A 23,546-nucleotide genomic window follows, 5' to 3' on the forward strand; every position below is an offset into this window, starting at 1 on the left:
ATCACATTTTTCTTGAAAAAAAAAAAAAAAAAAACTAACCCTGGGAATAAATAAAAGAGGACTTTTGTAGTGTCAAAGCATGTCTTCACTCTTCCTCAGCAGTGGTGCCCCCAGAAATTTTTCCACTTGGGTGACCAGATGGGGCCACTGAAAATGTGGGGGTGTCGCCAAAACCAAAGGCCACAGCTGAATTTCAGGGGTTTATTAATGCTGCCTTAGATAAAGGCTACATGAAAACTAAGTTAGTATGACAGCTAAGAAATCACATACAGATATATTTTCGTTTCTTATTTTGCAGTTAATTTTCCAATTACCTGATTTGCATAGACTAATACTAGTACAGTCAACAAGTGCCAAAACTAACCTGTTTTAATGTGTTATGTACACTGATCAGCCAATACATTAAACCCACTGCCAGGTGAAGTGAACAGTACTGATCATCTTGTTACAGTGCAATGTTCTGTTGGGGAATCTTGGATTCTGACATTGGTGTGGATGCCACCTGACACATTCCAACCCACCTAAACACCAGTGCAGACCAGGCACCCCCCCATTATGGCAACGGCACTGTGCCATGCCACACCACAAAAACTTCTCAGGAATGGTGCGCGGAACATGACAAAGAGCTCAAGGCGTCAACCTGGCCTCCCCAGATCCCCTTCTGCTCAACCATCTGTGGGGCATGCTGGTACCTCACCTCACAACCAACAGGACTTTAAAAGATCTGAATGTGTTGGTGTCTGTCCATGCCTTGACAGGTCAGAGCCAAGTCCGGTCCAAGGATGACCCACCTTGGATAGGGGGTACCTCTGGAGTAACAGCACGTCCCCCAAATGTTTGATCAGGTCGGGATCTAGGGTATTTGGAGGTGAGGCTGACACCTTGAGCTCTTTGTCCTGTTCCTCGGGTCATGCCTGAGCAGTTTTTGTGATGTGGCATGGTGCATTATCTTGCTGGGGGGCCACTGCCATCGATAAGTGAGTGCCGTGAGGGGGGTTTATTTTGTCTGCAACAGTGTTTGAATAGGTGGAGCACCTCAAGTAGCATCCACATGAATGCCAGGACCCAAGGTTTCCCAGCAGAACATTGCACTGTAACAAGATGATCAATGTTATTCACTTCACCCACCAATAGTTTTAATGTTTTGGCTGATTGGTGTATCTGTGTATACACGTGTTAGGCAATTCACTGTTTTTCAAAAGAGCCGATTGGGTTTTTCCTAAATAAGACAAATATGAAGCTTTAATTTGAAAAGGTACATTGATTTTAAGGAGCAAAACATTTATTTTAAACAAGCCTTCTTAAGTTTAGGGGAGACTCGTGGGTACCCACAGAACCCATTTTCAATCACAAATCCTGAGGGGGAAGTTTAAGGGACCCCTTTGAAAGTTGCTATGCCAGTTTTTCCCTCACAGTTTCGCTTTATTTTGGAGCATAATTTAGACCCTTACCCAACAAGTTAGCATGACATAACTGGTACCAATGGATGCCTTATGTCAGGGATACTCAACATAGGGTGCCCTGCGGCCACTTTTGCAAAATGACAGGAGGCCAAGGGCCAGTCGCAGAAGCCCAGCACAGGTCAGGTTTATGCAGCAGCGTTTCTAGGATAGAATATCACTACCTAATAACGCTTCTTTTACACTAGCACAGCCTCTTAAACACAGTAACTCAAGATACTCGAGTTTACATAACAAGTCAGGGCTTTTCCTTTCAATACAGGATGCAATGGGTTAACAGTAATTTTTTTCCATAATGTGATTTCCAGTACTTTAATCTAATGTGTAAAATTACTAACAACAACAAAACAACCAACAACACAGGCTGCTAACAAGAACAAACACTTGAGAAGAGAAAAGCCCTGTCTGATCCGATTGGTCAGCAATTCCAGGTCTCAACTTTAGCATGTAGCTACATATAGCAGTGTACTTGCAGCCGAAGAATGACTGCAACACAGTATAGCAGTACTTTCTTCTGTGAAAAATCACCAGTCAAATCTTCTAAAAACAGAATTTGTTCTGGCAGGGATATGATCTGAAATTGAGAAGAAATTAACAACATGGTAACCAAGATTACATGTTTCCCTGCATGTAGCTACATGTAGCAGTGTAGGCTACGTTTGCTGTAGCGTGCCTGGAGCAAATGAAATCTGTTATGAGCTGACATCAGCTGGTATACATAATGGTCTGAAACCTAAATTCTGATTTCTGTTCCATATGTTTACCTTATTATTTGAAACTTTGTTCACATTTAATATGAACATCCAACAGTGTAATGTCATATACATGACAGAAAATGTAAAACATAATAGATACCTTTCAAAGACTGAAGATAAAAGGATTGCTGCTGTCATATATGAGTGTGTACTAGATGGTAAAATACAAGCAGCTCCCACAAAGCTTTGACAGCATGTGAGCAGCCATGAGCACTTGACTTGATTTTTTTGATCCACATCTACATTTTCACACTGACAGAAGCCTTGTTTTTAAAGTTGGAGACTATCATTGAAATGTCTTGTGTGTTGATTCCAGGTTAGCTGAGGTCACTGCCGTGTCAGAGCTCACTCTGCTCTGACGATGTTATTTAGTAGGAGATTGTTTAGAGCAAGAAACACATAGTAAGCTGTGTGTGTGTGTGTGTGTGTGTGTGTGTGTGCGTGTGCGTGTGTTCGTGTGTGTATGGCTTTCGTTTCTACTTCCTGTAATTTGATTTTATCTTTAACAGTCTTCATGGTGTGAGGTTCTGTAAACACCCAGGGGAGAGAAAATGCAGTTTTAGTAAATTTGTCTTTCTAAGTTGATGTCTCAGCCTGCTGTTCAGCCTTCCTCGAGGCGTGCTGTAATTCTGTTTCTTAAACCCCCCAAAAAACAGTAAAGCTTTATCCAGGAAAGCAGCTTAAGAAGACTCAGAGTCCACACGCTGATGGCTGAGCAATTTTGTGGGGTTCTATAAACAAAGACTGCCTCCCAACGTGGGTTATATTGCAGGACAACAGTCTGTGTTTGTCCCTGTGCACAAAGACAGCTCCATAAAGAAATGGCTCTCCCAGTTTGGTGAGGAAGAACTTGACTGGCCTGCACAGGGCCCTAACCTCAACCCCACCCAACATCTCTGGGGTAAACTGGAGTGAGTCAAACCAGATCACCCAACTAAGAATGAACCAGAATACATTAATCGGGAAAGTATATTGACTTCATCCACTTACACCCTGACCAAGTATTTAATGGTTATTTAAATAGAGCTGGAAAAAATGTGTGTAGGAAACGAAAGTAAAGTAATAAATAAAAGCAGTCCTTTAAAATACATGCTTTTTTAAAAATAAAAACATATTCATTTATTCGTTTAACAATACTGACTTGTTTATATATTTGTATTTATATGTATTTATCTATTTATTTCCTCATTAAAACACAAGTTATTTCTATTTTATTTTTTTTTCATAGGCATATAGACAGTCAAAATTAAGTTTAGTTCAAAATAAAAGAGAGAGAGACAGAGACAGAGGGAGATGAAAAGTACAGTATGAGGATGTGAAAAACATATTTCATAATTAATTATACTAGTCCATACCCATTGGTAGCTTTGTCACCTTCTACCTATGCCAATCCTCAATGCCTATGTGCAGTTTCACATAGATTGACCACATCAGTGAGTAGAAAAACGTGGGACAGACAGAATGACTGACTGACAGAATGACACACTGTCAGTTTCTGTGATTATGTACAGTATACCATACCATGACTTAGTCATACCAAAAATTAGGAAAAAACCCCAACAACATTGGGCCACAGGGGGGGCCACAGCGATCGGTCACATTTTAGCCATTTTTAAGCATTTTTCTGTTGTTATAGCGCCACCCAGTTGCCAATTAGAGTTAAATTACTCCAGTCACCTTGAGGCGTCCTGTTCTACATATCTACCAAGTTTAGTAAAAATCGATATGGCGGTTAGGCCTAGATAAGAAATTAGCTCTCTGGCGCCCCCATTTTGTTTGATGGGGTCAATAATGGAGGGGTCCCCTCAGATTGTGTGTGGTCATATGCCTACAAAGTTGCGTGGTGATCGGTGAAACCCTTGAGATGTTATACACCTTTATGTGATGAGCCACGCCCTCCGCAATATTCATTGCCTTATAGAAGCTCAGTTTTAGTAAGTTTTCCAACTTTTGCCAAGAGGGAACTTTAGATATTGGTCCCTAGATTATGTTCACCCAGTTTCATGCAGATCGGTCAAACTTCCTAGGAAGAGATCGATTTTAAGTGTTTTTCAAAAAATTCAAAATGGCAAAAAATATATATAACCAGAAGTTATGGGTTCTTGTGGCAAATTTGTTCCTCATGAGGAGAGGCATCTCTGTGCAAAGTTTCATGTCTCTACGACATACGTGGCATGAGATATGCCCATTCAAAGTTTGCAATTTCAATCGGTTGCTATAGCGCCCCCCTTTGGCCAATTGATGTAATATTGCTTCATTCGCATCCTCCCATGAGCCTCTACCACTGTGCCAAATTTCACATGGATTGACCAAGACAGCGAGGAGAAAAATGTGGAACAGACACACACACACCTACGGACAGACAGAGTTTTCGTCATTGTAAGATTCCATTATGAAATTAATTTGAAGCTTTGAATTTCATTGCTAATGAATCTAAGGTTGGAAATGTAACATTTGCCTGATTTAATGTGACTTCTGGTTTAAACCACGGCCAGTTACAGTCTTCTATCTGAATACTGAGACAGATGTTTTTGTTGGCTGAACAGACACAGATTATGGCTTCTCTGTACACCTCTACACCCAACATCAGCGTTGGACCTCACTAATGATCTTGAGACTGAACGGGAGCAAATCCCTGCAGCACCGAACTCTTATGAAAGTCTGAAACTAGATGAGCGGAGGCCGCTAAAGCAGCACATGAAGGAACATGGTTTTGTAATGAGATGCTAATAACATCTGAGCACAATGTTCCAGTGTCTGATTAATGCTGGTAATGGAGTCTATACTGAAGTCTGGCCATATTTTTTTCCTAAATGAAATACATTGATTTTTTTTTCATACTGAATCTGTTGGATATTGAACTGTTTTTTTTCTCTCTTGGCCCTGCAGGCCAGAGATGCTCATGGCCACCTGTCAATCAAATTATTGACCAGTTGCCTCACTCCCTGTATCCGTCACCCTCTGACTTGCTGGCAATATCACACAATCCATCTACCAGTGTGTGTGTGTATTTGTGCGCTTATCTAAACACACACACACCATTTAGCGCACAGGGCATCCGTCAGTCGGTCCGTCAGCAGAGGTAACAGTCAATATTTTGGAGTTGGGGAGGGAGGAGGGTTTTCCTGTGTAAGGTGATGCCTCAAACACATCCGACAGAGATGAACAAACACAATCAAAAGTTAAATTGTTTAACTAGAAAGAAGCTTTTGGAGAATATTTGTGCATGAACTGTGTTTCATCTGGCCACTATCTCTAAGTCATGGCCTATTCCTCAAGTTGTTGTGGGGCACCTATGCGAAAAGCCATTAGAATTTTTCAGAGATCATACATATGTGTTTTCTACATTTGCATTAAAGGAATCCAGGAGCAGGGACTTTGTTTCTACATCTCACAGTTTGGAAGGTAGGTGAAAAAATGTCCTTTGTTGTGGTGCTTTTCACACCAAAACCTTATCTGTTCTTCTTTGACCGATGCCAGAACTCTCCATTAACTTTCACTGAAATCTGTTCTGCAGTTTTCCTGCAAACTACCAGACAAATGGGACTGAGTCTCCTTGTCAGAGGTAATAAGTGACAAACAGAGCGGACAGTACAACCGAACGAGACACTTTGTGCTATCGAAGCATGTGGAGAGCCAATAGATAAGCTCCAGCGCTCATGTTGATAAAGGTTTTTATAGAAGGACAGTGTGTGCTGGGACAGACTCCAGCTGCCCCCGTGACCTTGGAGAGAATAAGTGGGTTAAGACAATTAATTAACAAATGTCTGAGGACCGTTCTGGTTGCTGAAGCCTGCCAGAGAGCCACAGGTCCATGTCATTGGTTCGACAGCCCATTGGTTCGACATCCCATTAGTCCGACTGTCCGCGGTGCTGAACGGCTCGCGGCGGGCGTATGGTGCGCCGCAACCAGCTTGAGGCGGAGCAGGCTCACTGCTTATGTGTTTGTCACTTTCTTTTTCATTTTAACCCACACCATGATCTTTTCCTGACCCTAACCAAGTGGTTTTTGTGCCTAAACCTAACCAGATCTTAACCACAGGGCATCATGATGATTTCAGAACGGACTTCGGAACAATGAGTTTAATATGGTCGGAACAATGGGATGTCGAACCAATGGGCAGTTCCCGAGAGCCACGACTGTACTGTCCTTTACATGTGTACATCTCAATCTGTCAATTTAGATGTATAAACTAGGTTCGGGCCTGTGTAAGAATTTTCAAACCAGTTTGATTTTAAGCCAAACACTGGACCGAACAGGTTGCCCTTGACACAGCAGTCACTCCCGAGTGGAACATCATGACACAGGGTCCTAACAGCAAACCAGCGTCTGACTATTTTGTTGCATCAGATCTCTCTCTCCGCACTGAATCTATTAAATATGCGCTTCTGTTACATCATGTAAACAAACTGCAAACTTATCAGCTGTGCGCTAGAGATCAGACTGGAGATGTAACCATTTGTAAAATGAGTTAGTAGCGTACTTGCTATCTTCCTACATTTGTACTTTTTAAACAGAAAATACCTTTTATATACTGTGAGATTTACTGGAAATAACGTATTACAGAGCCAACAGAAAGAAGGTTATTAGTGATGTCATTTTACTAGATGCTTTCAGCTTCCTGCCAATCTCCCGTCAGCCAGTTGCCACCTTATTTATTTTTCTGTGTGAATTAATGTGGTGATGCATTGATAATTCTTCATTTCAACTTCATGAATCAGCTAAACTACCCCTTATTCATTAGCTTTAAATCCAGAATGTTGCCATATTGGCGCAGTTTTAGTTTCCTTGAGAGACTTAACTGCCATTTTTTCTCTCCACACCCCAGAAAACACATGAACTTCCTGGTAAATAAACACAACATGTGCTGCTATTCCACCTCTACTGAAGTTTGATCCCCTTCATGTTGCCAGTGCTTGGCTCACAGTCTGTCAGACACTCGTGGTTCTGTTAGTGTGGGTGGCTGTGTCTCAGAGGTAGAGCTGGTTGTCCACCAATCGAAAGATCTGCGGCTCGATCCCGGGCTCCTCCAGGCTGCATGTCGAAGTACCCTTGAGCAAGATACTGAACCCCAAATTGCTCCCGATGGCTGTTCCATCGGTGTGTGAGTGTGTTTAAAAACTGATTAGCAGGTGGCACCTTGTATGGTAGTCTCAGCCACCAGTGTGTGAATGTGACTCATAGTGTATAAAGCGCTTTGAGTGGTCACTAGATGACTAGAAAGGCGCTATACAAATGCAGGTCCATTATAAACTAAAATATTATAATGTTAATCACAATGTCATATTTCTATTACTACTGCAATACAAGTTTGATTTAGTACCGTGATGCGGTCAGCACAGGTTGCTGATGTGGGGTGCTTTTTGCTTTGCCAGAATGTTAATTAAAAATGCTGGTTCAACTAGACCCAGCTCTAGTATAAATCTTGTATATGTGTAAACTCATCTTTTGATCCATATGCTGTGTTCACAATACAAGCGACACAGCAACAGGCTATAAGTCATTGACCAAAGCCGGTGACGTGAAGCTACAAGCTCACGCCCGATACTTGTCGCAGCGGATGAGCATGATGCCCCTCAAACCAAATGTTGAATTGGCTTCAACTTTTTTCCCGTGCTCCCATGATGTGACGAAGCATCAACCAATCAAATGGTTTGTTTCTAGCCGTGGTACTCTGTTATTAGGTTTAGTTAGCTGATGCTATGCTAGCTTCCTGTGTATTTTGGTGCAGGGGGATGCAATGGGGCAGCAAAATGCAATGTTAAAATGGGGCTCAGACATTGATGACACATTCAGTTGAGGTTCATTGTTGCAGGTAGCAGACACACACAAGCCAGTGACCATGGAACTACATTTACAAGTGCTGAGGCAATACTTCAACAGCCACTTGGAGAAAACGTAGCAGGTCACTATGTTGCTTTGTCACTTGTCAACTGCTGCTGTAACAAAAGAGTGTGCATCCGAAGGCCAGATCGGAATCTCGCAATGTATGCAATAAAAATTACAGCCAACACATTTTTTTAAAGCAACGCAGACCAGTTGAGACGGTCACCGTGAGCGGTGTGCACTTAACTGATATCACCTCACAGGTATGTTAAGTATTCAAAATTCAAGCAGTTCCCTTTGAGTGCCTTTTAGAGAATTGTGAAACTGCCTGGTGCAGCTCTTACTTTCCAAGTTGCTTGTCATATCTCTACTAAAAATTCATGCGGCGTGGGAGCTTCAGGCTTCCACGTTGAGAACCTGGAGCAGGGATGAAGCCACAGAGTCACTGTGATGTAAATTTAGAGGGGAAAGCGGGAAACGAGACACTCAGAAAAAAAAAAGACCAGCCTGGAGGAAGCATCACCTTCTTTTTCCATTACTGGCCTGAATCGATTTTGTCTAAAAATAAAAACGGCAGGACTCCGCTCTGATCGCGTTGCACTCACAGATGACCGCACAGGCCAAGTGTCACATCAGATGCGACTTGCATTATCTAACCTGTGTTTATATATGTGGAAATGGAGCTGCTGTCTGCCAGACTGTGAGTCTGTTCTTTACTCTCTGTCGGAGCGTCTCACTCTGTCGCTGCTTCCTGCCAACTGAAAAACAGAAGCCCAAACAAGAGTACATTTACAGTATAATAGACAGGGTTACATCTCAGATGGCACAAACATTGACTAACAAATGTCTGTATAATGTAAAGATTTTGTAATTAATATCCTTGTATTATATTTTGTAACATTAAATCTGATGGTCAGGAAGCAACTTTTGAAAGACGAATATCATAGTTTTCCAATCTATGTGTCACTGAGCCTTTTTGTCTGATGCAGCGTTCAACACAATGAGCATGTAAATTGTGGACGAGCGGCAAACCTCAGTAGCAATATTACTGTTCATTGAGCCATCCGATTTTGTATAATTCCCATGCTGAAGCAGGGAATCTGTTAATTAAGGGCTCCGGGGTTAAAATGTGAACAAAATATTCATGATTTCCGCTCAGAGCCAACAAAATCCCTTTTATTTTCACAGGTAACGTTTTAAAAGTCACTTGCAGAATACTGAAACTGATGAACACAACTGATGATAAACACCTTACCCTTGTCTTGGGAATGACAAGTGACAAATGACTGTCTGACCAACATGTGGAGCTGTTTCAGAACATAACATATTAGAAATCACTGCACTGGGACTGAATCATAAATATCAAGTGAATCAGATTTCCTCTAAGACATGACAAGAACAAGCAGCCAATGGACAGCCTGTACAGAGGTTCGCTGTGAGGCAGCTGGCAGCGTACATACTGATCATGTGTGTGTGTGGAGTGTTGCTGTGTGTGTTGAGTCTCAGCCTCAAACCAGGGCTGCCCACTCTCACACAGTCTCACACTGTCTCACGCCAAATAAGAGGAAACCACAAAGCCTCTCCTACATAGTATGTGTTATATATAGGAGTTATATGGGCCCCCTCCGCTGACAAGACCATGTGGCAACACAAGGCTTATCTCCACATTCCAGCACCAATATTGGTCCATAAACATTAAGGAGAATGCAAAACATAAAATGAATTGACAGTGGTGTACTCACAGTCCTCTCCAAAATCACAAAACACCTTCTATGTAGGGCTGGGCCACATGGCATACTAATAATATTGCAATATTTGTCTATATCCTGATACACATTAGATATCTTGGATTTTTTTTGTTAAATCTCTACTAAATAAACTACTAATAAGTTTAGTAGTGGTGTTAAAACAAAGTAAATAAAGCACTTTTATATTAAAGTTTAAGAAAGTACTGTTATAATAAAGTTAAATTAACTACTGTTACAATAAATGTTGTTTGTGCTGTCGCAATGAAGTTAACTAGAATACTCTGACAAAAAAGTTGAATAAAGTACTGATAAAAAAAAGTTAAAGTACTGCACAAAATAGTTAAGATCAAGATGACGAGGTGTTATGAGGAAGTTAAATAAACCACCATTATAATAAAGTTTAATAAAATACTGTTATTATAAAGTCAAAGTAAGTATTGTATTAAAAAACTTGAAGTTCTGTTACAATAAAGTTAAATAAAACACTTTAACTGTATTATAACAGCACTTCATTTAACTTTTTTGTTAAAGTACTATTACAATGAAGCTAAATAAGCTACTGTTATAATAAAGTTAAATACAGGGGTGTTATAATCAAGTTTTTAATAAGTATGGATACTACAAAGTTTAGGGAATGTGTGGAATGTTTTATTTATTTATTTATTTATTTTTCCAACTGTGTCTGTGAGACGGAGAGACTAATAGGAATGTGCATGGGAACCAAAATGCCAAAGCGAGTGTCATGCTGGTTGCTTACCAAAATGACGTGACATTTTACACTTGATGTTTGGGATATGGTCATTTTATAAATCCCATGCAAAGCAAGCCATGATACATTGAGTATAACTGATACATTGCCCACCCCTACTTCATGTATGATGAGTTAGATTCAGTGTCTCAGTTTGAGTCGTCCACAGTGGATTTTTTTTTTTTTCCTTTCACATGTTTGAATTTTTTTTTTTTTCTTCCAGTTTTGCCGCATCTAAAGCTTGCATCCCATCCATCAAAACATGTAAATTTGATTTATTTAGCCACTTGAAGGCAGCAAAACAAGCTGTGAACACAATGCTGACTAACTTTCACCTTACAAAGATAGGGCAAAGTTTGCAACCAGTTTACTCATCCTGTTGAATGTAAGTCAAATATTCACTCTCCCTTTGGCTCTCTTTAGCTTAATGCACCATTAACCAGCTAATGTCAACATATTGATAAGAGCAGCATTCAGTATAAATGTAGCTGTCTTAATCAGCTCTGCTTTTGACTTTAATGCAGTTAAAATGATACGATGAATGATTTATTTAGTCAAAGCATATCATTTGTGTTAATTGCCCAGATTACCTAGACTGGGTGTTTAATATGCATGTTTTGACAGCAGCAAAACACTCCATTATAAACTGAATGCTTAAGTGTTAAGTAAATATATGCAAGCAAAGAGCAGACACCCCATTTTTCTGTAATGCTGTAAACAACAAAAGACATTCACAACACCTCCTCTGTGAAGTGATAACACCTGCTATTAGGCCCTCTGTGAGAACAACCAGTCCAACCGTGCTTCACTGTATGATGCTGTTTTTCAGTTTGTTTCAGGTCTGCATCTCTTTTTGAAAAACACAAAAAGATGTTCTGATGTTGAATGAAACCATGTGACGGTGACCAACACCCGATACTCTGTTTTGCAGTGCTCGACTCCAGCTGCACTTCACTACATCAGCACAATTATTGTAAACAAAAGAGCAGCAGCAGCCGCAGCAGCGCGAAAGACATGCGGCCTCAAACAACCTCCATGCTGCTCTGCTCATTGTCAGCCACTGGCTCGGATTTGGAGGAAGATCTGTTGAAGTGAAAGCAGTTGCTGGAAGCTGTTCATTCGAGAGAAAAAGGCTTTCAGAGGCTCTGATGACAGCAGATTGTGGAGGGAGTGAAACGACAAAATCACCTCTAACATATTTATTCATTTCAGAGAGAAGCAGCCGACCAGTCATCTCAGCTTTTTGCATTATTTTCATTTTAAATGATACAGAGGTATTATCACACATTTCATACGTGTCAGCTTGACTTTCAAAAAATATGCTTGGCTCCTATTTTTGCCTTGCAAATCTCATTTGCTTTAAGTTGCTGTTTGACAAGCAGGCCAATTTCGGTCGCCCATCAGATCTGTTTACAAATAAATAAAATTTAAAAACTCAACATGAAAAAAGCAACTAAATAACAAGCTTTTTGCCACATGTTGCTGTGCACGCCTGTTATCTTAAAACAAAAAATCAATTAAACCATTTATCAAAGCCAGAATCTATAAAAACATAAATTACGATCAGGTTTTCAAATTTCCGACAGTTCATAAGACTTTCATCAGGAAACAACTACATTTTAGCTTAGTAATATTTCATCAAAATCACTTCATTCTACACTAACCAGATCTTCTTAAAAAAAATAATACTAAAAAAAATTATTAAGCACCTCTCAGCGCAACTGGGAAGCCATGAATGACTCAGCTAAGACCAACAGTCTTGTGACAAATATTCTGTAAAACTTCAACTGAGCTGCAGGTTGTTAAGGGGACCAGAGAGGATTTAAATAGAGACTGTAAGAAATGTCATTTGTAAATGTAAATTGCAGTGTAGAAAAATAAAGGTGGCATATTGTTTCAAGTGTACATATATCATGCCGATAATAGCTCAGCTCTGATGTCAATTTTGACTAAAAGGTCACAAGTGTTTGCTCAGTTGTCATAGAGATACCTCAACTGCATCACAAGACCTCAGTATAGAACCTCCATCATGTGAGTTTAAGTGGTCAACATTGGGGGGATCATAATAGACCTGATATATCACCACCTGATTTCACACCACAAACTCCATCTGCTGAGAAAAACAGAGATGCTGTTGATAGAGTTGATATACCTTGAGACAAGATTTTTCTTTTTTTTTCCAATTAAACTAATGTTTCTAATGTCAAAACTGAACTCTCATTCTGGCATGTGGTACGTTGTTTCTGAAATTCAAGTTAATTGTGTTGCAGTTCCAGAAATGTCTGATTATCAAAAGTTGTGTGAGTGTTTTTAGGAGTGTCGGTATTCATGTTTAAGTGATGATTTTATCTCTCATTAGGCCCAGCAGTGGCTTTCAAGCTGTGGCCTCATGAATTTGCTTGTGGCCTCATGAATTTGTTGAGCCCTCAGACTGGTGACATGATTATATAATCCTGACCTAATGTACTTTTAAACTCCCTTTGAATCTTTTACTCACATTCACCAATCAGAATCTCTACCGCTGACTCGACATTACATCTTCAGTGTGACTGCATAGGTTATTCTACAGTGACTAGCCCAACTGGCCTCAATAGGCAGCTTCATCTTAATATCACATCCTTCTCTGTTGCATTCAGTAATACGTCCAATATGAATTTATCCGCAAATGCTTGAAAGGGTGTAATCCTTTTATTTCTCCCCTTTTAGGTCTGTGAAATAAACTTAAAAAAACTCCTCCACCATATGTGATGTGATGAATTGTGTGCAGGATTCTGTGGTTCTTTCACAGTCAGAACCATCAGTATTGATCCGACACACCTGTTTATCAGACTTTCTGATGTGAGAAAGCCTTGTAGTAATCGTTCTCTTTCAAGACTGAAATTACACCACTTGGTCCAATGGTGTCTCACAGACATTACACCAAATGGTCTTTTAAGATCTCTGATATGCTGAATTCTGTGAGGTTAGCATTGGTCTAGGCCCATCATTAGATGAAGATCAATGGTTGACCTTTGAAGAGGATCAAGTAGCAACAATGCACATACTGACTTGTATTACTTACAATTAGTGACGGCCAAATGAAGCCTAATCGAGCATTTTCTTTATTTTATAAGCCCACTAGATGGCGATTTTCTTCTTTCAACAAAAGATTGAAAGCACATTGAGTTGACATTCTTTGAGCCTCTTTTTTTTTTTAAACCAAAAGCGCCATCTAGTGGGCACATAGAATAAAGAAAATGCTTCATGAGGTTTCATTTGGCCATCACTACTTTCAATACAAGTTATGTGTATTTACATGATAAATGACTGTCTTGTTAAACAGATTGTAACTTGTCATCTGATACCACATCCCCCTGCAGTTACCGTGTACTTCGACCGCACCACTAGCAAATAACATCTGCTGTAGCCAGCTGGTATAATACCGGTATCATATCAAACTAGGCAATCTAAGGCATCAATTAGTCTCAACCACGTTATGTTATATTGTTGGGAAGGTGCTACTTAATGCTCCAAAGTTAGCCTAAATTTTGACAGGGGAAAAAATGGCATTGCTATATTTTAAAATGGTGTATTTGAATAGTTCTGCATACCAAGGTTCCTCAGAAATCTTTGAATTGTTAAAAATGAACCCACTAAAAACATTGGATTTGTAAATGGTAATAAATGAAAATGAAATTAATTTTGTTCTCATGATTTTATCTTATGATTTAAACATTTACTGTAATTTCTTCAATATGATTTTACTTTTAGTTAAATAAAAAAAATAAATCTTTGAAAAATCTGTGAAATAACTGACTTGTAATACTGCTGCTTTGTAATACATTGAGTACTTTTTGTTTTGGTTTTTTTTTTGTTTGTTTTTATTTGGCTTCCCATTAGCCACTACCAAGCTAGCTACCTTGGAAGTATATGTATGCAAAAGAGAGCATGACTTGCATGGGTCTATGACAGTGGATTTGGAAATGGTTGTTACAGAGCTTGTGGTTTTGTATTTCCACTGTCAGTTTAAACATGCTAAGTTATGCCCAAAATGTGACCATTTCTGGAGGTGGACCTTTGAGCCGTGTAGGAGTCGTGTTTAGTTACTGCTGATAAAAACCTGACATTTCCTTATTTCGCTGCCTCACAATAAAAGCTTTTGAAAAGCAAAACAGCAGAGGACTTTTATTGTGAAAAATCTATAGGAATTGAAATGTGTTTATCTCCGAATTAGCAAGACTTCGTTCGCATCCTTTCTTCAATAAAAACAAGTACAGCAGGGAGGAAGAGTGAAGCAGAAACAGTCACAGTGAGATGAAGAGCTGCAGACAACAGGCTCTTACTGCACCTCTGCAAACAGCTCACCTGTAGCAGGTAAACTTATTTTACCTGCCCTGCAGTGTGATGGAAAAACACTTGCAGCAATGTGACGGCAGCCATGGATCAGCCTGCTGCCTTTTAGCGTCATCAGCTAGGACAAGCTGCCATCCGCTAGAGACACACCTTCAAGAGGGTAGCCCTGATTTCATTGAGACTCAAATCCCTGTCTCACCAGGCTGACACGCCGAATCAAACTGAGTCAAGCCAGCATGTATGGAAAAAACGATATTAGAGACTCCATCTTTGTCACTACAAGGCTAATGGCAAGGAGCTTATTGAGGTGATGGTGCTGGAGTGGGTGTGAATAAAGGGCCAAGTTTGGAAAATTTTGTCCCCCTGTCCACAATTCCTGATAGCTAGCCTGCACTGAGCAGATATATTTAGGCACAGTTGACTCAGCTGCATTGCAGCATGGATTTTGATTTCCAGGTCTTAAATCTGCTGAGGATCTCTGTCAGAGTGGATGTGATAAGCCTTTCAGCACATCAAATGCCTCGATCTTCCTCTGTGATTGTTTTTATTGGTACAAGCTCCTGTCAGCTGCAGAAATCATCTCCTTCCTTTCTGGCTCTGATAGTGAATAGTGGAGATGAAGATGAAACTGTCAGCCTGAGAGCCTCTCTGTGTGACTGTCCTGCTGCCTGAGTGATGACTGCTAAACATCAGCTTTGCTCTAACTGCAGGATAATTGAGTGTAATGGCAGGTGGTGATGCTTTGGTTAAATAGCGCTCCAAAGGAAATGCATAGCTGAGGGAAAGAACCCGGCACTGAGAGACCAAACGATGACAGTGCTGCAGAATCACTGAGCTAATAAAAAGACTACATTATACAATAAATATTTAACTTTGGTTGATTTCTAATGCACTGTATTATTTTTCCACAGAGAGACTTTGTTTCTTTCTTTTGACATTTGACTTCCACTTGCACAAAGTCAAGGGTGAGACGAGAATGAGAGAAGAAGAAATAGAGGGAGAGAGAGCTGTTGACCCATATTTACTGTAACATTTTCCCTCCCCTCGCCTCCCTCCGTTTCTCATTGACCTCCCTCTTTTACCCCGGATCTATTTTTAGCAGCAGCCTCTCTCACTCAGGCCTAATATAAGAATAGATGCTCCTCACAAGAAACACAGCAGGAAATATTCTACAGCCAGTAGGTTGTTCTTCTATCACCCTGAAAGATTAAGATTTAATTTTTTAGTTCTTTCACGCGATGCATCACTCTGCAACGCTTTTGTTCAATACTTTGATCTGATTTTTAGACTGTAAGAGGAGGTTTTATTGAGCTATAAAGCAGTTTATTGATTTCGGTAAAAGGCTTAACAACTCCCTCTTATTTACTGATTGTGCTCTATCGCCTTTTCTCTCCTGAACAAGTTCACGTTATTGTTTGTTTTGATGCAGAGGTTTGTTCTAGCATCAGTCTTGTAACGCTGGCTGCACTCTGACAGTCTTCTCTATTTCTTCATGCTGCCTGTTTTCTGAATATAAACCATTATTCTCACTCTGAATAAATCAGAAAGAATGTTCCCTTTCTTCTTCATTTTTGTTTTGATCATTACTTTTACCACACCTGAGTTGGTTTACCAGTAAACCCATAAAAAAACCTATTGGTCTTTTGGCAGTCTTTGTATCTGATGGTGCTATGTTAACCAAGTTAACAAGTGCAGTATCTTGTGTACAGGGGCTCATAGAGGACATTTGTTGCATTCATATATGAATACATAATATCTCAGCAAATAAATTCGACAATTAAACTGCTAGTAGCGCCCAGGTGTTGATAGCCAACAATGCTATTTGTACACGGGTTGGAAAAGACAATGTAGCTATTTCAGCGTGGGTGTAAATAGCTACAGTACTTGCCCTTTTTACTAATGATGGCCAAATGAAGCCTCATGAAGCATATTCTTTATTTTATGAGCCCACTAGATGGCGCTCTTGGTTTAAAGAGAGAGGCTCAAAGAATGGCAATTCAGTGTGCTTTCAACCTTTTGTTGAACAAAAAGTGCCATCTAGTGGGCTCATAAAATAACGAAAATGCTTCATGAGGCTTCATTTGGCCATCACTACTTTTTACACAGGGATCGTGCTATAAGGCCACTATGAAGTCCCATCTTTATGTCACATTTGCATCTCTACAAAGAACCAAACAACGGAGGGATCGTGCCGCGCAATAACGTGTAAATAACAGTTATTTACCATCTCTGTTGTATGGTGGCCTATCTGTTTCTCTGCTCGGAGGGTAAGAAGCTCCTGGACCTCATTGTTGTCCTATTTGTGGACATTTTTGGTTGCTGTTCTTTTTCTTTAAGTTAGCTGCCAACTGCTTCTAGCTGCTTTTTAAACCTCCAGCTATGGGTCCCACACACAACCTGTCTTCAAAACGTCACACCAGTCTCACTCGTGATCCCATCCCGCAGGCTGTCCCTTTTATACAGACCTTGTTTCGGCGCTGTTACTATCTCCGCTGCTGGTTTAAAGGAGAGAAAACTCCTGATTCCTGATTGTACCTTTTACACAGAACCACAAAGTGATAGAATTGCATGAAATTCCCGCCTTCGAGAAACTGTAGAGGGGGTATTGGCTGTTTACACCCGGTTATGTATTCCTGGGTGTCCTGGCAACGCTGAAATATGACGTTAAAACAAACTATTTGGCTATTCTGCTAAAGTGTATGTACACAGTGTGCAGTCAGAAGCTTTACACACCCTAAAAACTGAAAATAACCGTCATCCAAGTCTAAAAATAATAAGGCGACATTGAGTCACACGGGACTCAAAACCCTTCTGGATAATGTCTTGTGCTTGACCCATTTACCCACCATGTCATACATCAGCCATGGACTGTGTCGCTCTTTATACTACGTCACCTAACTTTCTGGGCGTACATTTGTGAGTTTTTAGATGTCAGTTTACATCGTTAATTTAATATTCAACATTGGCAATTACTGGCCATTACCATGACCTCTTTGTCCTAATCCTAGCCGCTTTTTACCTTGAAGCGCCAATGTGATGAGTACTGGCTAATCACTGCACACAGTGGGATCCATAATAGAGACACTCCAAATAAATTATCACTATTTCACAAAGGCAATAATCCGGGCAGACTGGGCATTTTATGAACTTTCAAGGACATTCTGACCCACGTTCCTTTTTATATTGCCAATCTGAGACTTTTAGCATTTTGACCTTATAATAAGTGCATATTGGGTAGTCACAAAGTACAGAGCAGGTTATGTGTTTTATATTGTTTTGGTTCTGTACTCCAGCACACTGATGATGAAGCATTCAGCCCAGTCACCAAAAGAAGGTGTTGGCATTGTACATTTCATACATATCATATCAATGTTTCCAAAGTGATGTAGTATATGAGCTGACTTTGTCATGTGGATGTGGAGGGGATGGTGGATGGTCAGTCACCTCGACGAGACAACTGCCAAGCTGCAGACCACTGTTCGAGACCAACAAACGACAAAACCGGTTGTGATTTCATGAGTCATTGCTGTGTTTCCAGCTGCTTTTTAGTCATCAAATGTGGGTGACTGTCCGTTTTTTTTGGCAGGTATTGTGCCATCAAAACTAGGTTTAGCCAAAACATGATCTTTTCCTAGCCATTATTGAGTGTTTTGTGCCTAAATATAAACAAATGTTAACCACAATGTTGTTGGAATGACAAGGTTAAATGTATCTGCTACATAATTACATGCAAATGTAATATATCTGTGGTTTGCAGAGACATTTCTGCCTGACTTTTCGGAGGGTTTTTGTGTGTCCTTGAGGAGTTCATCCATGTCTTATTTTCGACAAAAAGCCATTCAGAACTATGGTAACAATGTTCATATCAATATCTTTATGGACCGCTTCCCTCTCCGCAACACGCCAGCACCTCACTGCAATAATGTGTGTTCTCCTTCAGTTCTTTAATGAACTGGTTCCAACAATGTTGCCACTGTGTCCCTGATCAAGGTCACATAAAACTCATCTATAAAAGTTGTTTTATGTCTCCATCTCTCTAACAAAGTGTTCAGTGATGTGGTTTTCCTATCTATCAATATAAGAGTGTCTTCTTATTTTGATTTTCTGTTAAATGTTCAGTTTCAGTTGGTGGCTGTTGCTAACTGTGCAAACTATCCATTTCCGTTTATACTATCATTTCCAACAAACACACCATTAAGCAGATGCTGTAGAAGCAAAACAAACATTTGCATGAAATGTCCAGGATTGTCAAGTTAGCAACTGTCCTATGATCCGATACAAATAGTCAGATGTTTTGCAACCAGCTTTGTTTTTTGACTTTGACTTTGCCCTCCTCAAATAACACCACACTTTATTGCTCTGTCTCCCCTGTGTTTAGTCCTGATTTATAAGAAAACCTGGAGCGTTGCTATAGACTCAGCCGACCTCACTCTCAGCTCACTCCTTGCGGCGTCTGAAGAGCACGTTTACAAAAATGAGAATATCAGCCAGAGTGAGATAATGTGCCCGGCACACAGCTAGCGTAATATGCTTTGATCTACTTCTGACACCGCAAATAATGGAGAGAGAAGGAGGGGAAGGGAGGGAGAGGGAGAGAGACAGCCAGAGGAGATAAGATGAGAGGAGAAACACAACAGGGAACACACCCACTTATGAAACCAGAAAAACACCGGGACTTTTTTGTTGGCTCTTCACACCTCAAGCTCCTGCTCACGGAAAACCCTCCACTCTTTCCCTGTCCTTATCGTTCCTCACTATCCACCTCTGTCCCTTCTCTGATCCCTCTCTGTCCGCTCGCCTGGCTCAATGACAATCAAAGGTCAAATGTCCCCTCCCTTTAGTTAGTGAAATCCCCAGCAGCCTCTATCTGTTCTCTCACAGGAGCTGATGAGGCTTTGATGGGGCATTTAAAAGACAGAGGGAGTTGATTGTCCTCTGGTACAATGTGTGTGTGTCTGCATACATGAGCATGTGAAGGCAGGATGCACCAGCTGCATGTTTCACTTGATGGAGAGTGATGATACACACACACACACACACACACACACAGAGGAGTGACCATGCTCTCTTTGAAACAGACAGCACAACAGTCTGAAGTATGTCTCGTGGGTCTTAGTGTCTGTAGTGAAGAGGCTTCTGTTGAAGGTTTAAAGCTGTGTGTATGTGTGCTGCTGTGCTTCCATCTTTATGAGGACCAGTGTTAGACCTTGAGACTGAGGACATTGTTGGAAAGTGAGGACATTTTGTTCTCCTGCAAAGACTTTGGTTATTTCAAGGGTTCAAGGGACTTTCTGTATGAAGTAATATAAACTAGAATAATACTGCAGCCATTGTGCGTAATTTTCCAATATTCAGTAAAGGATGGAACAGTTTTTGGACATATTTGAGGAAACCATGTCTCAGCTTCAGGCCTCTGGTTAACTGACGTTTGAGAGCTGGCGTTCTTAAGAGATGCGCCGCCGATTTAAGTGCTGGTGACTGGCACATCTAAGCTGTGTTCTGATACAAGATGGTTATTTTTCTCCTATAGACCAAATAACAATGTTTGTTTACATTTACTTGTAATGTAGAGTATCCCTACCTCACATACATACAATGGAATGGCCCTGAGCAAACAGTGCCTCATTTGGTGAGTTTTTGCCCCCTAAAACAAGGCCCACATTCAAAATATCAATATCAGTTTAAGTGTATGCTGTAATTATAATATTTTCACCACTTTACCTTGTCGTCAAACAGCTCTTTCCGACGAGCCACCAGACTTCATTGACAAAAACACAGAACATAACAGTGAGTTGCTGGTCTACCACTGTCTCCATCAGGTAGTGTGTAAAGTGGAGAAAGTATTTCAAATGTAGCATACACTTTATCTAATACTAAGTCTTTTTAGGTTGCTTAAATACATTTACTGCAGCCCCCATCCACATCAGTACATTGTTAAGCTTCCAAGCTAGTAGATTTAGTTTCTCAGGACGCCATCAAAGTCACACAGTACATATGATAAGCACAGCAGAAAAGTCAGATAGGTCGGACCACTGTATTAAACTATTTATCTTTAAACGTTACAGTTGCAGGTGAAAATTACAACAGAAATAAACACGTTGGCCATTTCGCATACCTCCAGTTGAAATTAATTGCCAGTTGTCTACCTGGAAGTGACTGCTGTTGCCGTGTTAGCGGTGACTTGGTCTATAATGTTGGTAATGTGCCTTTAGCAGCTCCGGACATCTGCCTCTTTACAACATTCAACAGTTGGAAAGCTCCCTTGTGGTTTAAGCTTGTATTTAACTTAGAAGGTGAAAACTACATAGCACAGCTTGATAACATTAGCACTAATGCCCACTACCTTTTGTTTATGTTATTTCAATTCCCGGCACACTCAGTGCTGTTTTTGGTAAATGGACTAGATTTATATACAGTGCTGAGATCGAAAGAATGTTACAATTTTCTCCTCATTCACAACTACGGCTGCAAGCTATCGAGGCGCTGTCCAAACCATTGGGAGCAACTTGTGGTTCAATGTTGCACTCAAGGGCACTTTGACATGGGGATATGTTGGTTAACTGCTTGTGGGGAACTTAAGCAATATTATCAAATATTTTAGTGCAACCTGGTCACCAGAAGGAAATGTTGGCATTGTCTGCAAACCATGAAAACGTAACATGTGTCTGTTTTATACGTGTCATATCAGTGTTTCTAAGGTGACGTAGTAAACCTCAGTGAGAAGCCTGCCAAGCTGCAGAACACTGTTTGAGACCAAAAAACAACACCGGTTGTGTTTAAGCGAGTCATCACTGTGTTTCCTTTTGCTTTCTAGACATTGCTGCTTTTCCTGCCGGGGTGGTGCAGCCAAAACTGGCTATTTTAAGCCAAAACGTGATCTTTTCCTGACCGTAGCCAAGTGTTTTTGTGCCTAAACCTAACCACACAATAACTACAGCATTGTTGGAATATTAGGTTTCAATGTATCAGTTGAATAATAATGTACAAATTTATCATATCCATGGTTTGCAGAAACACCAACATTTTCCTACAGAGATTGGGTTGTCACCCACCCATACTGATATTCCACCAATCAAATCATCAGTACCCTATAATTCAGTGAATTAAGCTCACTCCCCCAACACCAATGTAGGGGGCGCTGTCACTTCAAGAAAACAATTAAAACTGAAATTTCTCATTTTAGGTCATTCCAATTTTCAAGTCAGACACACAGAGAAAGTCTACTGATTCTTCAGCCACAATACATTCTAATTTCAGTTGGACTGAAAGTTAATGCATTATGTCAACAATGGTCTTCACGAGTATAGCACAGAGTCGTGTGTGTCGCTACCGGCTCCGTTGACTTTGCAAAACTGACCTACATGTGCAGAGCATTCAGACTCACACCTGAGTTTAACCGAGCCCGGTTCTGACTCATCCTGCACGAGTCATGCCCCGAGCTTCCTGTGTGTGTGTGTGTGTGTGTGTGTGTGTGTGTGATACCCGGTATGCACTGCCTGCGTCTTCAGTTTATTACGTCGCTGCATGACGCATAGTAGCGAGAGACAAGAGGGAGGAGAGGATGGAAGGAAAGGAGTGAGGGTGCAAGGAGGGAGGGGAATTTTCTCAGACACCCAGCATGCAATGACCTTAGTTTTATGTCAAGGCGGAGGTCGCTCTCTCTCTCTCTCTCTCTCTCTCTCTCTCTCTCTCTCTCTCTCTCTCACACACACACACACACACACACACACACACACACACACTGCCTGTCCGGTGTCATCCATGTGGACACGAGGACGTCAAGCCGCATCTTATTCCGCTCACATCCCTGCTGCCTGTCTGTCCCGCCTCTCCCCTCTCCGCGTCTCCGCTCCAACACACACACTCAAAACACACACACACACACACACACACACACACTGAGCTGTAATCCCTGTAGTAAACTATGCAGACACTACACCCCAAAAACAGACTCATAATGTCACCGAAAAGAGCAGCAAATCACATTTGCAGCGCTGCAACTCCCTGCAGGATTATTCTAAAAGTATTACAGGAATATTGGAGGTTTATTTCTGCCGGTGCCTCGTTGCTCCAGCTTCATCTCTTCTTCTGACCCTTTTCTTAATATCTCCGCTATGCAAAAACACAGACACGCATCCCTCTGTCTCTAATTCCCTCCCTCCCTCCATCCATCCCTACACATGGCAGAATATAAAGCGGTGTGTTCTTACTGATCGTCCGGGATCCTATGCAGCCCATGTTGTTTTACAGAGGCTCGAACAGCTCGGGGAAAATAAAATCCATCCGTCCAGCGGGCATTTCTCCCCGGATCTCTCTCTCTCTCTCTGCGCTTTCCCCTCTCCTCCTCTTCTTCTTCTTCTCCTCCTTCTCTCTGTCTCTTCTTCACTGTTCTCCTCTCCTCCGTATGTGAGAAACAGAGAGGGTGTGTATGTGCGTGTCATCCGCGTCGCTTCCCCCCTCTCTCTCTTTCTCTCTATCCGCCGTCGTCACACACTCCTGTTTCCCTCTATCACTCTCTCTCCTCTTCTGGCTCTCACGCACGCGTGTATGAACACACGCACGGTCTCACATATAAATACAATCAAGCTGTCAAAGCTAGATTACATACACTCATAATAAAACATGAACACAAACTGGGTGGAGTTTCACAGCTGTGTGTGTCCTGTTATTTGATAA

The 23,546-nt window shown here is 40.9% G+C and overlaps 1 protein-coding gene across 6 annotated transcripts in view; it reads right to left on the minus strand.

The window, feature by feature from the left end:
* The window catches only part of LOC117263852 (protein FAM131B-like), a 97,279-nt gene extending 74,010 nt beyond the window's left edge, over positions 1-23,269 (minus strand). For 2 of the 6 annotated variants that reach the window (XM_033637530.2, XM_033637529.2), the window contains exon 1: positions 23,081-23,266. In XM_033637530.2, coding sequence (XP_033493421.1) covers positions 23,081-23,108 — 28 coding nt within the window. In that variant the 5' untranslated portion in view covers positions 23,109-23,266. Of the gene's footprint in view, positions 1-23,080 lie in introns of all 6 variants that reach the window. The other 4 variants (XM_078175918.1, XM_033637531.2, XM_033637532.2 and 1 more) reach the window with 3 other exon arrangements.
* Between the last annotated feature and the right edge of the window lie 277 nt (positions 23,270-23,546).

The sequence above is a fragment of the Epinephelus lanceolatus genome, chromosome 16 (genome assembly GCF_041903045.1).
Source record: "Epinephelus lanceolatus isolate andai-2023 chromosome 16, ASM4190304v1, whole genome shotgun sequence".
Taxonomy (NCBI): domain Eukaryota; kingdom Metazoa; phylum Chordata; class Actinopteri; order Perciformes; family Serranidae; genus Epinephelus; species Epinephelus lanceolatus.